At 43.2% G+C, this 17,416-nt stretch overlaps 1 protein-coding gene across 1 annotated transcript in view; it reads right to left on the bottom strand.

Moving 5' to 3' along the window:
* Positions 1–3,635: 3,635 nt before the first annotated feature.
* LOC130393005 (BMP/retinoic acid-inducible neural-specific protein 3-like) overlaps positions 3,636–17,416 on the bottom strand; it is a 31,852-nt gene continuing 18,071 nt past the window's right edge. Inside the window, exons 4-9 of the mRNA XM_056603571.1 lie at positions 17,200–17,390; positions 10,490–10,595; positions 10,016–10,252; positions 8,555–8,777; positions 5,508–5,850; positions 3,636–4,555 (exon numbers count right to left, since the gene is read on the bottom strand). Of these exons, the coding sequence (XP_056459546.1) occupies positions 3,785–4,555; positions 5,508–5,850; positions 8,555–8,777; positions 10,016–10,252; positions 10,490–10,595; positions 17,200–17,390 (1,871 nt within the window). The 3' untranslated portion in view covers positions 3,636–3,784. The remainder of the gene's footprint in view (positions 4,556–5,507; positions 5,851–8,554; positions 8,778–10,015; positions 10,253–10,489; positions 10,596–17,199; positions 17,391–17,416) is intronic.

Genomic DNA, 17,416 nt, shown 5'->3' with positions numbered 1-17,416 from the left:
GGCGGTGTTTTACGTTCTGGGAAGTACACATAACTATTTTATCGAAACTAGTAAAGCATGAACAACCTCATTCACTTCCTCTTCTCAACTTCACTGCTAATGTGAGAATGCACACCCACGGTCAATACACCAAACCCTTCCTAATGAATGGCATTCACCTGGTGTGCTGATTAATGTTCTTTTACAGTGCATCATAGCGGCTAATAAAGTCGCGATTGATTTGTGCTCAGACAGGAACCCATCGGGCAGAAACCAACGCATCAGTAATAAATGGATGGCGATGCCGTGGGAGGGAGACTGAGGAACCAAATGCCGATGAATTTTCTCCTATATCTTCTTATTACGGGGCTTCTCTCCCTGGCGCCATCGACCCTGCTGCAGAACCTACCTTTGTTCTCTAAAGTAATAAAGCAGACAATTGATTTATCGGTGGGCGACGGTTACAACCCCCCCCCACCCTCCCCTCCCTCACCCCCACCCCCAACCCATGAAGCCTGAAAAACACACAAACATCACTTCAGCACTCGTCCACTTTTCCTGTGTTCAGGTTTCACCCCCACTGGCCCGTACTTTCGCCTTCCTTGGAGGAAAAGTTTGGACGGAAGGTGTGCTCACATACTCTGTGCAATCATTATGGTTTATTCCTTGTTCTGAACCCGGGGAAAGGACACCGATTTTCACATTGATTTTACAAATAGGTTTGTTTTTTCTTGCGAAAAGATGAGATCATCCATTTTACAAAAACACGTAACATCAGCTGCTCTCAGATCAAACTTAACATGGTCAAATTTGCAACTGCCTGTCTGAAATTGTTATATTTATCCTAGCCTTTTTTGGCAAAGCGCTTCAGTAATCATAACAAATAAAAACATCTGTTCTTGGCCCTCTGTAAAAAGGAGCCATTGACACAAGGTGTTCTTAATGAGAGGGGCAGACTAATTTAGGTTATGACTGTTGACCTTCACAAATGTCTGAGATCACCGCTGTCAGTGCTGTCGTGGCTCCTAGGAATCAACATGTTCTTTGACTGAGCATCAGCTGTAAGGAGACGGCGACAGCACTGTGAGGAACACAGAAGCGTCTCCAGGCATCACTCTTTGTTCAACATTATACTGAGTGGATCTAACCTACCCAGGGATCAATAAACCTAATTACCTTTTTATTAAAATATTTTTGAATCAAATTTTTGGAATGTGTATTTTTTTATTATTAGGCCTAATATGTTTTATAATATTTGGTCTTACAAAGCCTAATTCAACATAAAATTAAACAGTGATGCTCTCTGGACAAGGTGATTCTTTCTTCGGTGCTGGGTGGTATGTGCAGAAACTGCACTGCAACACAGGATGTGATGCAACATGTGTGATACATGTTAAGTTGTTTCTATGGTAACCTGTAGCAGATACTGCAAATACTGCTGGTGTTGGTGTAGCTCCAAAAAAATCCTGGAAGTGTGAAAAGTCAATCTGGAGAGTTTGCTGCATTTGATTGATGAAATAATCTGTAGAGAAGAATGCCAGAAATGCCATGAAATTATAGCCTGGCACATTGAAGAGGAATGGTTGGCATAGATAGATAGATAGATAGATAGATAGATATATACTTTATTAATCCCAGGGGAAATTCAAGTTTCAAGATTCAAGCATTGCGGTTAAGCAGAGAAGGGTTCTCTATTAATTGCAGACATAAATTACTACTACTAATTGTCTACTAATAGGATGTAATACCAATAAATTAAAAGAGCTATATGTAACATATGTACTGTACTTAATCATAAAAATTACCATATGTCATTAGAAATTAGGAAATTTCCTCAATCTAAATACTAGCCTACTAACAACAATACTACAGCCAGAATGTTGTCCTTTGAATTTTCCATTCCGGGTCAGAAAGTATTTTTCTTTGGCCTGCGACATCCCCCCACCGCCCATTTCGATACCCTTGGTTGCCAGATTGAAAAGAAATTGGCACAAAAACACAGCGTGTCGCAGCCATGGAAGCACCCAAAATGGATCCAATGATACTGTACTAGATACCCAACCTAAAAAGCCTCGCCCTCTTTCAAAAAGTAGCCATGCTAAAATGCGAGTAAATCTTTGAGTTGCACTTGCTTTTGAAAAATGGAGACGGCTAAGAGCCAAGAAAGATTTCAAGATGGGTGCCAAATTGTCCAATTTGAGCTTTGAGGTTTGTCAGTCTTACAAAAAGTCCACGTGAGCAGCTTTATAATTTGCAAACAATAAATAAATTGTGCATGCATTAGCTGATCAACTTAAAGTGTATGACTCGCCATCGCTTGTCATTATTAAAATTGAATAATTGCCTCATCTCAAAATATAATTTATCGACCGGCACATCTTGCGCTTGTTTTTTCGTTCAGTGTCCTCTACCTGACAACCCGTGTGAGCTCCGAGTGTGGGGAGGAGGAGAGGACAGAGACAACTCTCTCCAATATTGTGTATTTGAAATGCAGTACACATTTTAAACGCTTTGTGGCAATAGCCCCTTTTACACAGAGATCTTCACAATATTGCTGTAAAGATGATCTGTCATTATGCTACCTTTGCTTTTTCACACACAGCCAAAGCTAGCTTAATGCCGGAAACAAAGGTGAGAAGTGTAACACAATGTATCAGCGTCTAGTGCGGCGTTAAATATTGGCATCAGGAATTAACGTTACTTCCTAAATAATAATGGCGGTTGATGGCGAGTGTTGAGATGCGTATGCACACTCTTAAAATCTTAAATCTTGAAATGGCTGATTTCTGCGAGCAATTTGTTCCTCGTTCAATCAGAACTAGGTTGGAGGAGATATTGAAGAGAACCATGGAGCGGTTCAAGGCAGAAAGGTGCATTGACCTTAGACACCGTCTACAGAGACGTTAGGTAGTCTGTTTATTCTTCAGACATGGATAAATCCCCCGGTGGATGGTTGCAAACATTATGTCATCACACCCCGGTCCCGCAATACCGGTTCAAGATTGCTACACAGATGACGGCTTGAAGGCAGAACAACAATGCCACCCCATTCCTTGTCTGCTGGCTTGAAGGCAGAACAACAATGCCACCCCATTCCTTGTTTGTATGTTTTATACATAATGTAAGGTCGGAATCCATCTTGAACAGGCTGTGTAAAAGGGGATAATGTTACATTTAATACCTTCATGGTTCTAGACACCTTTAAATGATAACAAAATGCAATGAGGATGAAACATTTTCCACAGCTGGAGTGTGTCATAACAGTATGTTTTAATATCAATTTTATCTACAAAATCTTGACTAACACCACTGTATTCTGGTCTTCATGGAAAGTGCACTGTCACTGAAGCAAAATAACATATAAAAATTACAAACAAATATACTGTACCATCGTTTAGCTTAAAACATCCATTCATTTGGCCTCAGTATGTACGGTATAAATGGGGCTCATATAGAAACAGGATGATTCAACATGATATAGTATAATTTGAACTTTCATGTGACTTTCATTTGTAAGAATCTCTGGTCTTGTGTAACAAGTTGTTGTGATTTCCTCTTTGTTTTCGCCAAGCAAGACAAACCAATACAACATTGCTTCCCCTGCTGATAACTACCACTCCCATCCCCCTCCCACCCACCCCACACCTTCAGTTTATAACATAATTTGGTAAAAAATAAAATAAACCCACATTCATCTCCATGGTTCATGGTTATGACTCCAACATAACCTTGTTGCTGCATCACAATGGGCCATTCCGAATTTCCAACATTCAGTTTTCCCATTTTCGCTTCACCATAGCAGCCGCTAGCTGCAAAGTTTGGTGGTTTCGTAATCCTGCGAGTTAGGCAACCGAGAGCTGAATGCTTGCAGTGAGGCGTGTATGCGGACAACCTCACTTGCCGTGAGTTTGAGCCGATGGCGGAGAAGACACGCAAACAGATCCAACTGCTGTTGTCCGGGAGGCGAAAGCCGGTTTATCCGGTCCCTTAACTCCAGGAGCTGGAGCATGGCCGTGTCCTGGGAGCCCTGGGTGTACGGGTAGTCCAGCTGCAGGATCAGATCCCGGATGGCCTCCGGGTCAAAGTGCATGCTGTAGCCAAACACCTGGATGCTGTTGATCTTCATGTAGCCCAAGTTGTGGCCGGGATCCGTCATTTCCAGAGGCTCGTAATAGACGCTGTCATTGGTGCTCCCCGGCGTCTTAATCCTGCTCCGAAGGTAGATGTGGATTGTCTCAAAGAACGTCTTCCATTTGTTGCCCAGTGTCAGGGTCCAGTTGAAGCACTCGAGGGGGAGGTCCAGCTTGTTGGACTGCCAGTCGGGGAAGCTGTTCTCGTTGACCGGGATGTACCAGCTCTCCGAATGGCTCCCGCCGAAGGGGTTGATGTAGAGTGTGAGAGCGGGCTCCAGGGTGCTGTTCTTGGTCAGGCAGATCTGCAGGGACACGCCCAACAGCATGTGCACCATGTTGGTCTTATACTTGTTGCTCTTCAGTGTCAGCAGCATCCTCTTCCTCCAAGAGGGGTCGAACCAGCTGTTGAGCCGCATGTCGTTGCTAATGAAGATGGCGTGGACCTACCGGAAAACACACACACACATACACACACACAAAAACGAAATGATATGCCAAATTGTTGCCAGTTATATGCAGACATGCATACACACACAGAGATACATGCACATGTACACACAGACACAGGAGCACACATGAACATGCATGCGCGTACACACACACACACACACACACACACACACACACACACACACACACACACACACACACACACACACACACACACACACACACACACGCATAATAAGTCAAATCAAACGTTATCAAGACATTAAAATATATTCAATCATCATCAAAATGACCTTGAGTGATCGGGTGTTTTGTTTTTTCTTTTTTTATATTCAGATTAACATTCTGTGGAAGAGTTATGCACTTTCATTAAAAACTAATGTGATGCAAAGTAATAAATGACTACTGGCCCGTTAGAAGAGGAAAACTGAGGAGGGGTCTCTCGATGTTCGAAGGACCCCCACAACCAGATTAGCATAAAATGACATAAAATGACACATGACTATGTGAGTTTAAAGCCAACTAAAGGTCAAAACAACAATGCTTACGTCAACAAGGCTATACTCTTATAGTATCTAATATTCTAATGTGTTATACTGATAATATAAGTTACATTCTGGTCACAAACTCTGGATAGGAGTTATAATTAACAACATTAAATCATCGTATTTTTTTGCTTGAGAGGCACTGTGGAGGATCTATTTGGTTTCCCTTTCTTGATCTCTGGGGCTGCATATCGTTCAGCGTTGAGAAGCGCAGACGGCTTTCGTGATGCATATTAACATCAAGATACTCAGCACGACACCTTGGGTCTTTTTTATCCTTTAGCAATAGGCTTTTTTTTTTACCTTTAGATGGCAGCAAACTCATGCATTCCGAACCATGCTTGCATTTACTCAAACGGTTTTAACAAACGGTTAAAAACACTCTAAAGTGAACAAACACCTCTAGCCTGCGGTCAGCCCTCTGCAGCAGGTAGCGCAGCTCCAGGTCCTGAAGGTCTGTCTCGAAGCCCAGGTAGTTCTCTGTGGAGTCGGCCACCATCGGCCTGCAGGCCCCTTGCACCAGGGCAAAGCCCGCATTGCAGCCCCCACAGCGGGTGTGGTTGTCTGGGGCACAGGCAGCGCACGCGGGGCCCTCCCCGGTGGCGCAGGGCGGGGGCAGCTGACAGGGGCTGTGCTCATAGCGGCATGTGCAGCTATGGAGCTCCTCAGAGAAGGTGCCCAGCTGGTTGTTCTCCGAGCAGTAGAGCAGGGACTGGAAGTGGCTGAGCCAGAAGGACCGAGGCCTGCGGGAGGGCAGAGGAGGGGAGAAGGATCAGCACAGGATGTAGTTACTGCTAGAAAAGCACAGCACTTGCATAACACCTAGTAATGCTCCAACAATGAAACCTGTGCGATTTTTAGTTTATTATAGTGTGTGTTTGTATGTGAGTGAGAGAGAAAGGGCAGGAGATAAAGATAGAATAGGTAGAATAGAGTGACAGTGCCATGAGGTAAATTGCAAGTGAAAGAAGGTGGGGAACATAGAAAAATAACACAAACACACACACACCAGGGCTGAGAAAAAATTTGACTTTGATCAGTTTGTGACATTAGGAGTGCGCTCTCAGCCGTAGGGGTAACCGACTTAGACATACACATGAAATCCCTTCGTGGCCTGGGTTTTTTGATATCCGTCTGAAGCACTTTGCTATGATCTCTGCTGTGCCTTTTATCCCACTTTCAACGTGTCTGCAAAACGCGACGAACACGACGTAAATGCTGCTGGCCCTGCCACTTAAAAGCAATGTTGTTTTTCCTTTGATGAGGGGCTTAATGTGCTAACGATGGCCCAAGATGGCGACAGGTTAGTCTCTCTCTCTCTCTCTCTCTCTCTCTCTCTCTCTCTCTCTCTCTCTCTCTCTCTCTCTCTCTCCGGGTACAACCACCTGCCAGTGCAATGGTATAGTGTGGGAGGTCTTGGAAGTCCTGAAGGTTACACAATGTACTCTGGGGGATCAGCAGAACGTTTTAAGATTTCAAGATGGCCTGATTGAAAATCCGTTCCATTGCAAACTCCCATGGGGACCATGGAAGAGCGAGACTTTTTCCATTTCCCCGCGCTATGCCATTAATTCCTGCAAGGAGGGCACCTGTAAGTTGGTCTCAGAATAGAGCAATTGAGTATCCAAAGCATGGCCGCTATGGCAGAGGATTCGGGGAATGTCATAATGGTTAAGGTTAATGGTTAAGGAACGTGTTGAGAGAAAGAAAACATGGCATCATGTAAGGTGCCAATACTTTATTTACTTTTTATTAACCCAGAAATAAATAAAAATGTGTGTCATTATTCTCTTGTTTTTCGACTCTCTGTGGTATTTACACACAAGGGCTTCTTGGAAAAACTCTCCAATTATTCATTTGGATAGCGAATTGTTAATTCATTGTTGTTTTGGTATATAGTTGCATTTGTGCAACTATAACAAGCTGGCTCTTCATTCAAGGCGGTTGATACATAAATGCTGTTTGGGGCTTGCGTTGCTTTAGAGAAAATGCAATAAATAGGTTTTATTTCAACCAATGCCTTAGCCTTTACAACTTTAAATGTATGGGTTATGTATGCAGGTTGGTGAGATTATGATGCAATGCAATTGTTGATTACATAATTACAAAGAGACACCATGAGGAAATATGTCCATGGATTGTGCTCATCCTTTGTATTAAAGAGGAAGCATTATTGAAGGTTCCGAAAGCCTTTGAAAGAGAAATTACAGCACTTTCAACATTCAACAGCTGCAATTTTTTTGGTCAAAAGTCAAATCCAGCCGCCATTTTGTTCCAAACAGAGCTAAGGGCGGTCTTATGATTAATTCAATAGAAATCCAATTTGAATAATTCAAAAGCAGGTCTATTTATTTGACCAATTTTAATAGTTTCCTAGGGGCTTGATCAGAAGCTTACATGTAAGGAAAAGCTTCTCTAAGCTTAATCTTTTTCTGGTGCATGGTGAAGAAAAGCGACTGGAAATTGGACTTTAAGCGTCATTATTGCCTAATGGAAAAGGTTTGAGCTACATATGCTGGTACAGTCAAGCCAAGCACTGCTCTTTTCATACTATTGTTCACTCGTTACAGTCGAGGACAGAGAGAAGGCAGTGAGCGGAAGCAAAATCAATCACATCTCTCATCTCTCCCATGAGACGCGATGTCATTACTGTGTGTGTGTGTGTGTGTGTGTGTGTGTGTGTGTGTGTGTGTGTGTGTGTGTGTGTGTGTGTGTGTGTGTGTGTGTGTGTGTGTGTGTGTGTGTGTGTGTGTGTGTTGGGGGTTGTGAGGATGTGATTGTGTGCGTGTGCATCTTTGTGTGTGCTTGTTAGTGTGCATGTGCACGTGTGTGCTTGTATGTTTGTGTACTTGTGTTTGTGTGTGTGTGTGTGTGTGTGTGTGTGTGTGTGTGTGTGTGTGTGTGTGTGTGTGTGTGTGTGTGTGTGTGTGTGTGTGATTTTGAGTGTGTATGTATGTGTGTACACGTGTGCCTTCAAGCGCCTCCACAGACTGGCAGGCATTCCTTCCTCTATCATGTTCCATTGAATATGGAGATTCCTATACAGTGTGAAATAGAGAGAGTGTTTCAACACTTGCCAGGAATAACGTAGATAAACAAGGGCTGGGATGGGGGTGCTGCCTAGCTTTTAGCCAAGTTCCCCAGTGGGCGGGATTATATGCACCACATAGATCAATGATCCATGTCTATTTTGATTTTGTGGCATCAAATAGAGAGAGTATTAAGAGTTTGTGCGTGTGTGTGTGAGAGACGGGGAGAGAGCGAGCCAGGAATAGTTAAGAGTAGAATGGAATCAAACAGGCGGCATTAGCAGGTAACATCTCCAGGCAATACTGAGGCCAGCCTTCCTTGATTAAAGCATACATTGGGTGACGGGGGTGTTTTGTATGTATGTGGGTGTGTACGTGTCGGCGCACATGGGTAGAGATAACGTAGTGGGGGCTTTACCGTTCCCTGGGTAGGTGGATGTGTGGCTGTCTCTGGCAGCGCTTGCTGAGGCTGAATAGCTTGAAGACGACCCGCTGGGCCCGTCTGAGCAGTGACTGCATGCTGTTCTCCAGCTGCTCGTAGCGCCACTGGAAGGCGCTGTCCAGCGACCACGTGTGGCGGATGGCCGAGACGTTAAGGAACACATTCTGTGGCAGCCTCCCGAGGAAGCTTTTGAACTCATCTTTTTGTTTTAGATGTTGTTGTTGTAGATATGGGAGAGATAAGAGGGAGATAAAATAGTCAGTAACGCTACACCAGTTAAATACTGTGTGATTTTGGTTCTAAAAACATACGTTTTTGTTGTTGTTTTTGAGCCTACATTACTTGGATAAGTGTGACGCTATTGCTAGCAGCCACAAGGCCAAGTTTGAACCCCACGTACATACGCATAAGTCATACTTAGCGATGCTCAATAGCGACAGGATCACCGCAGCGCATTCCGATGGTTGTCACCAGTGTTTAAACATGCTTCTGCTCCGACTACTGGCATTTAATCCTGCTGACAAGGCAGCGGTAGTTCTGCAAAGTCTTTTCACGTCCCCTGCTTGAAGGACACTTTTATGACACTCATGAGGAATTCTGCATTCTGGGCACGCTCCTGCCCTCTCTTCTCACCCGGCTATTAAAACATAAACTTTGAAAGTAATTGCACTTAGAGAGATTTCCGCCAAATTTCCGGAGCAGAAAAAAGGCCTCCATTTTGATTTCACCTGAGTAATAATAGTCGAGGCAGGGTGACCGAGCATGGCAATAATAACCAAACATTATGCTAAGTGCTTCTATTCAGGCTGTTTCTGCACTGATGTGAAAAGGCAAACGGGCCATAAATGGGTTTTATAGTTGATTAATCTGCTTCAGACATATTGTAAACTACCGTAGGTGAGAGCTGGTGTTTTTATTTTTTGTCTTTACCTGCTGCTATCATTGAGTTGATTTGCTAGGTGCGCACAGTGTTCCAAAACTAGGGAATCACAGCCTCTTATTACAGTTTAGAGGCCTGTAAATAAACCATCAGGGAGGAGCACGGGCCTACTACCCTACCGTAATCTTACTTTGTCACCAGTGCCAAATTAACGCAAAACTATTACATTTTCTCTTCATATTTTGAACATGCTCACATGTATTACTCTTCTTAAAAACCATTACAAATAGGGTTGTAATTGGGTTGGTGATAAGGTTGGTAATTGAAAATTTAGGACGATAACCAGTAAATGATACTGAGGTGAATAGTATGATCAGTGATCTGGAATTACATTTCATGTGTTAATTAACAGAGGATGTGATGGGCTGGAAGTGAGAAATATGGAGAGCATAACTCTGCGTCCTGGAAACAGTGTCCTCTATCAGCCTTGCTGGTCACACCCGGCAAGGCAGATAGAGGCCTTGCAAGTAATCCAGATTTTTTTTTTCTCCTCTTACCTGATTCCTCAAAGTCTTTGTATAGCATTCCCCATGTCTCTGTGATCCTCTGCAGGCTTTCTTCCATGGCCTGAATATCCATATAAGGACAGTTGCATTCTGGGAATTTTGGATTGCACTTGCACCAGCAGTCGTTCTCCCTGCACACAAACTCTCCCTCTCCGTTGCACGCAATGTAGCTCAGCGCCGCCTGCACAAAACCTTCCCTCAGGTAGTTTGGGAGGATGACCTGCAAGCCTATAAAGGATTTTAGTGCCACAATCAAACCGTGAACTTATAGAGACAGTGGAGGCAGTATAGTGGAGTGAAGTGACGACTGGAGCTTACAAGCTACTGAACAAAATGTGCATAGGTTATTTCAGCCTTCAGGCTTCTTATTTTGTGCTGGTACTGCATGCATGCTTTTATGGGTATGTTATACAACACACTACAGTGTCATGGGTATGTTTGAGGCTGTAGGCAAGTAACACTTACCTTGCAGCTGGACCTTATTTTCTGGGCTCTGCACAAGAACAGAGCTAACGGAATCAAGGTTGTCATAGTTACTGCATCCGAGAGGACCGGTTCTTGTCTCTGTCACCTGGGCAACAGAAATAACACAATTCCCTTGCATTTTTCATCAAGTGAATACATTTACATTTGTGGAAAGGTATTAATCTTTAGAAGTACTAAATTGAAAGAAAAAAATGTGAACAACAATGCAGGAACCCTCCTGCGTTTTTTCTGATTTGCTCGCTCTTGTAGTGAATTTGCATTGGCTTTGACATTTCAATCATCACTCATCCATTGCCAAAGTCAAACGCCAGCCCTTTATAAATGCCTAAATACCAGAAAGAGATCGATTTGGGCAGAGCATGGAAGAAAAAAAAGGAAAACTGCATTGAATCATGGTCATGCCAGTCTTTTCTTGTCTCGTCCAACACCAAATACACCTGCATTGACCTTTTTTACAAAACAGCTCAAGCTAATGATGCTTTCGCACTTAAATTGCAACAAGAGATCTAAGCTTCAACAAATCTTTAATTGTGTCTGAGGTTTTTTTTGGGAGCAGGGGTGTTCAACAAAATGGTGGAAAGCAATTTTTCTATCTTTGTGGTTGCGCGACAATGCATTTCTTTCGGCAATTTGTCCTGGTCAAGCTTGTCAGCGGACAGTTGGCGTGACATAACAGATGGATGAGGTGGGACAATGAGGGTCAGCCGATCAGTAAGACAATCATGAAGGGCTTGGAGGGACTTGGGAGCCCAGATGAGCACTGTGTCTCTGCGGAGGGAGAGAGGGAAAAAAACTGAATAGTGCTCCATAATCAGCTTTCAAATCCAGGAGGAAGGGATTTGCAGGATGGGGGGGAGGCTGTTGAAGAATAAATATGCTCTTTAGAATGGGAGAAATTGAGTCCACCTTGGTGCCATTCTTCCTGTGGTGAGATATTGACATGCCATTGTGAATCCCTTGTTTTGGCCACGGTGGAGTCTTACCGCTGATACGGATGTGAGGAAATTAGATACATGGGTGGATTTTCCAAAGCTCTTGAATATTGAATCTCTGAGACGTTATTTGATATGCCATACGATATTGCTATACGGCAAACGTTGACTGATGAGCAGAGGATTCAATTTCCGCTCTCTATAGCAGATCATATTCATTGCAGATACATTCTGGCATATATAAAACATATTTATTGGAACATTATTGGCCACCTGTATCACATTGTAGAGATTTCAGAGCAAAGTAGGGGGATTGTGAAAATAACCATAATGAAGCTACTTCGCCGTTTTGTAATATATACTCGGGTGTTGAAGATAATCATAACAATATGGCCGTTCACCAAAGAGTTTATACAATGTTGAAACATTTGTATTGACATTTTCAAACAAATGCAAATTGAAGATTTTGAAGGCGGGACATTTAACTATGTGTTTCCTTCCGTGCAAAGTAATTTCCCCCCACCAAATAAAGGATAAGAAAAAAAACACAAACTTGAAAAATACAGACAGTACTGTGAACTGTGGATAGCTTTGGACCACCGATATCAACAATAGAGGCCCTGGTATATGTAAGCGCTTATATTGAGCCAACGCTAGCACCCAAATGATCACCATGAAATCAAATGAAAAAAATAAGATTCTGCGTGTTCCTGTCCCCAGTCTCGTTCATCACTCTTTGTAAGACACTCACGGCAAATATAGTCGACATCGATTTAGTCTGGGAAATTGTCAAATCATAACACAAATGATCCCTACCGCTCTCAACAGCTGGGGCCATTACTCATTGTGCAAACAATCTGGAGCGATCACTTGGCTCCTAGAGATGCACTAACTCTCCTTTAAGAGACCAGTTTTTTATTCCATGAACAGTTAAAGAAAAAAAAAAAACATTTGTTCTTAAAAATAAAATAAAATGCTTCCCGTCCCACACACACACTCTCACTGCTGATCTTGTTCAATTCCAAAGTCACATAGAAGAGCCCTTGTCTGTTGCACTTGTCTGCCACTGTGTGGGTCAACACCTTGTGGAAGGATGTACATCTTCCGAGAATGTGTTATACTCTCTCTCTCTCTCTCTCTCTCTCTCTCTCTCTCTCTCTCTCTCTCTCTCTCTCGCTCTCTCTCTCTCTCTCTCTCTCTCTCTCTCTCTCTCTCTCTTCCCCAGTGATGGAGGTGATGCTCTCTCGTCCTCCTCTGCTCCCACCTGTCAGATACGCCCGATGACTGCCTTTGGAGCGTGACACCATCTCTTGCTGTCTCTTTCGCCATCTTCTCTCATCTTTGTCTTTCTACACATACATAAGGAATTCCCCCACCTCAAAAAATAAGATCCAAGGCATGTGCTTTCAGACTGAGATGAATGGGACTGTGGCAGCTGCTGACAAGCATGCATCCCTCACCAAGCTGTCAGGGCCTAGGGCCCTCAGAAGGTCATAGGGGCCCTCAGAAGGTCATGTGGGCCATCAAGGTTCATAGGGGCCTTCAGAAGGTCATGCAGACCCTTCAAAAGTTGACGTGGACCCTCATGTAATTCCAACTGTATGTGGTGGTGTGTTAAAGTGATGGCATACCGCGTGTGCAGCGTTGTCATAATATCCATAAAGATGTATTCTAAGTCCAGTGGGAAGAAATGCCCTGATATGCTTCACAATGCAAGATTTGAAATGTTAACAGGAAAGGAAAACACATTTTAATCTGATATCCTTTAAATTGCTCTATACTTAGAATAGAATAGAATAGAATTCTTGATTGTCATTGCACAGGAAAACTAAATTGGATTGCAGTCCTCTTGGTGCTTTATAAATAAATAGAGTTATAAAAATAATATAAAACAATACAAAACCATACAATGCTCATCCTATGAGGGGCCGCCTGGGACAGAATTCATACTTGGTCTTACAAATCTTGCATATACACCACTATACTCATACACACACACTATTATACACTATTATACTTTTACATGTATGTATGTGAGTGTATAGTCGTGCATGTGAGAGAGTATAGTAGTGTATGTGAGAGAGTATAGTAGTGTATGTGAGAGAGTGTAGTAGTGTATGTGAGAGAGTATAGTAGTGTAAGTGAGTATAGTTGTGTATGTGAGAATATAGTTGTTTATGCAAGAGAATATAGTAGTCTGTGTGAGAGAGTATAGATGTTTATGCAAGAGATTATAGTAGTGTGTCTGAGAGGTTATAGTTGTTATGCAAAAGACCATAGTAGTATGTGTGAGAGAGTATATTAGTGCTTGCGAGAGAGTTTGAATGAAACGGAAGTGGGTTTGAATGAAACGGAAGTGAGTTTGATTCCTCAGTTCCTGATTGGCTGACAGAAGAAGCGGTAGCTTCTGGCGCTCAAAATACTGCGCCGTCATTTCACTATTGAATCTCCTGCGATGTTGTTATGCTGCGTTCGCACCAAAAAAATATTTGGACGCTTGTTCGCGTGGTCGCCTGAGTTCGAGAGAGGCTTCCTCTTCTGGCCGCCAATTCATTCTCAACCATGGCCAGTCTCTACGTGTTGTGGAAGTACCAGAGACGTCGGAAAAACCGATGCATTTGTTTAGGATTCATAATATCATCCGTTGTTTTTGTCCGCTGTATTAACACAGATATGTTTTTGAAGGTGACAAGACATCGACGTTGTACGGGGATCGACGTCTGATCTGTCATACTAGTCAAGACTATGCAAGAGACTATAGTAGTATGTGTGAGAGAGTATAGTACTGCTTGCGAGAGAGTTTGATTCCTCAGTTCCTGATTGGCTGACAGAAGAGGCGGTAGCGTCTGGCGCTCAAAATACTGCGCTGTCATTTCACTCTTGAATCTCCAGCGATGTTGTTATGCTGCTCACGTGGCCACCTGAGTTTGAGAAAGGCTTCCTCTTGTCACCGCAAATTCATTCTTAACCATGACTGGTCTCTACGTGTTGTGGAATTACCACCGACGCAGCCGTTTAGGATTCATAATATCACCCGTTCTATAAAATATTCTAATCTAGAAACCTCCGGGAACTCCGGCGTGAGTCCAGGAGCTCTATTTCTAAATAATATGAGATTGTGGCGTCACAGGGTTTGGGAGATGGGGGCGGGCCTTAGCGGGGGAGCTCTTGTCGGGATTCGGCTACGCAGGATTTGTTGTGGTTACCGGTGTTGTGCCAAAAAGTGTTCAGCTGCCAGAAAGTGATTTCAGCCGCGGGAGCGCGCACAGCTAGGCTATATCGCCTCGTAACGTGTGTGCGGCAGCAAAGTCTGATCAGTCATACTAGTCAATAGCAATACAGGACTATTGTCCTGAATGCTATCAACTCATTTTAAGGAATATAAAACATTTCAGTACTAAGAGAGGGCTTGAGATCATTTTCTGGCAGTAGGATACGACTCTAATGTCTCATATTTTCGCTTTAATTATTACAGCTGATAAAAGAGACTGGATTTGTTCTTATCTACCCCACATAGCCCACATGAATGTTATAGAGTCAGTTTGAATCCTAATCTATTGAATGTGATAGGACCTACTCATGAATGTTAATCAATTCATTTTGGGAAGAAAAAAACTTCTTCTTGAAAAATCTGTAAGCTGGGAAAAAATAATGCATAGTAAGAAAATACATTTTTTATTGTATAAAAAAGACACACAGAAATAATTTCGATTAAATTGGTTTAAAAACATAAAGAAGGATAATTGACTCACAGGCAGTAGTCCTGTAGTGCTATTGACTAGTATGACTAATCAGAAGTCGATCCCCGTACAACGTCGATGTCTTGTCACCTTAAAATACATATCTGTGTTAATACAGCGGACAATAGTCCTGTAGTCCTATTGACTAGTATGACTGATCAGACTTTGCTGCCGCACACACGTTTCGAGGCGATATAGCCTAGCTTTAACAGGCTGTGCGCGCTCCCGCGGCTGAAATCACTTTCTGGCAGCTGATCACTTTTTGGCACAACACCAGCGTTGTCGTGGTTACCGGTCTTGTGTGTTTTCCAACGGTTTGTTAGTGGTGGTATCTAATAAATCGCTGTCTAAGCAATACTTCATTCACTGCCTCTTAGGTGGTCATTACAATTGAACTCCGGAGCTCACGGAGTGTTCTAGATTAGAATATTTTATAGAACGGATGATATTTTGAATCCTAAACGAATGCATTGGTTTTTCCGACGTCTCTGGTAATTCCACGACACGTAGAAACTGGCCATGGTTGAGAATGAATTGGCGGAAGGAAGCCTCTCGACGCGAACAAGCGACCAAATATTTTTTTGGTCCAAACGCAGCATAACAACATCGCTGGAGATTCAATAGTGAAATGACGGCGCAGTATTTTCAGCGCCAGAAGCTACCACCTCTTCTCTCAGCCAATCAGGAACTGAGGAATCAAACTTACTTACTAAGATTCATTCAAACCCACTTCCGTTTCATTCAAACTCTCTCGCAAGCACTACTATACTCTCTCACACATACTACTATACTCTCTTGCATAACAACTATAATCTCTCACACACACTACTATATTCTCTTGCATAAACATCTATACTCTCTCACGCACACTACTATTCTCTCTCACACACACTACTATATTCTCTTGCATAAACAAAGTATACTCTCTCATACACAACTACACTCCCTTACATACACTACTATACTCTCTCGAATACACTATTACACTCTCTCACATACACTACTATACTCTCTCACATACACTACTATACTTTCTCACATATACTACTATACACTCTCATACATACATGTAAAAGGAGTATAATAGTGTATGTGTATGAGTATAGTGGTGTATATGCGGGATTATAATAGTGTGTATAAGACCAAGTATGAATTGCTTTGTATGAGATTTTGAATGCATGATGAACAATGCAAAAGACAATATTCAGTATTTCCATGGAGTTTGGGATTGTCCCATGTTTACCAGCTTTCTCTTCCACCTAATAATCGTACTTAGGCCTCCGTTTGGTTGCATATGATGCAATTAGACGTTGGCTGGCCGGTACAACAATGTACTTTTACGTGATTGATGTTGGTTCTAGCTGTGTGTGTGTGTGTGTGTGTGTGTGTGTGTGTGTGTGTGTGTGTGTGTGTGTGTGTGTGTGTGTGTGTGTGTATGTGTATGTGTATGTGTGTGTGTGTGTGTGTGTGCTATTGAAGGGCCTTGTGTGTATGCAGGTCCAGGGGTCAATGGACCATCCATCTGTCATGCTATGGTAGATAGCCATTGTATCACAAACTGTAGGACGAGAAGGGCAGCCGGAGGGGGGGTTTCTTGACGCAGTCCTCTTCTCCTCAATCACCTTATTAACCTATGCTATCTAAAAGTGACCATGGGGAGGAAAAATCAATCACGTGCCCCCAGTTTACCTAGATCATTTGTCTTTTTACTATTTTTCCCCGAGCATATATGCTGAAGCTAACTTCAGCGAGTTGTGCTCAGTAGCGTCTAATGACCACATCCCATGGGGGGGTCGCAGTCCTGCAACCCCACACCCTCTCCCTCTCCGCTGCTCACTGCTCCGCTGTTATTGCCTTCATCGGTATGTCCGCCTACCATCTACACAGTCATTTACAACCCCAATGTCCCCCTCCACCTAGTTATCGCACACGCACAGACTGACATATGTAGGGGCTAGCATTAGCGGCTGTCGTTAGCAGCTAATTTCTGAGGTTAGAGATTAGCGGTTAGCTTTACCTTGATGGCCGTGGAGGCGATCTGGATGTGGTGCAGCTTGCGCAGGGTGCTCTCTCTGTCGATGAAGTAGGAGGCGGCCAGCTGGTGCAGGGCCTCCAGGGTCACCGCCGAGGAGTTGCCCGAGTAATCGCTCACCTCGGCTTTCTTGCTCAGCTTCCTTTTGTCCACAAATATTGTGAGAGCCTCCTCTCCTGCCGCATAAGGGTGTCAAAGGGGA

This window comes from Gadus chalcogrammus, chromosome 12, assembly GCF_026213295.1.
Source record: "Gadus chalcogrammus isolate NIFS_2021 chromosome 12, NIFS_Gcha_1.0, whole genome shotgun sequence".
Taxonomy (NCBI): domain Eukaryota; kingdom Metazoa; phylum Chordata; class Actinopteri; order Gadiformes; family Gadidae; genus Gadus; species Gadus chalcogrammus.
This window is presented reverse-complemented; position numbering and strand designations above follow the sequence as displayed.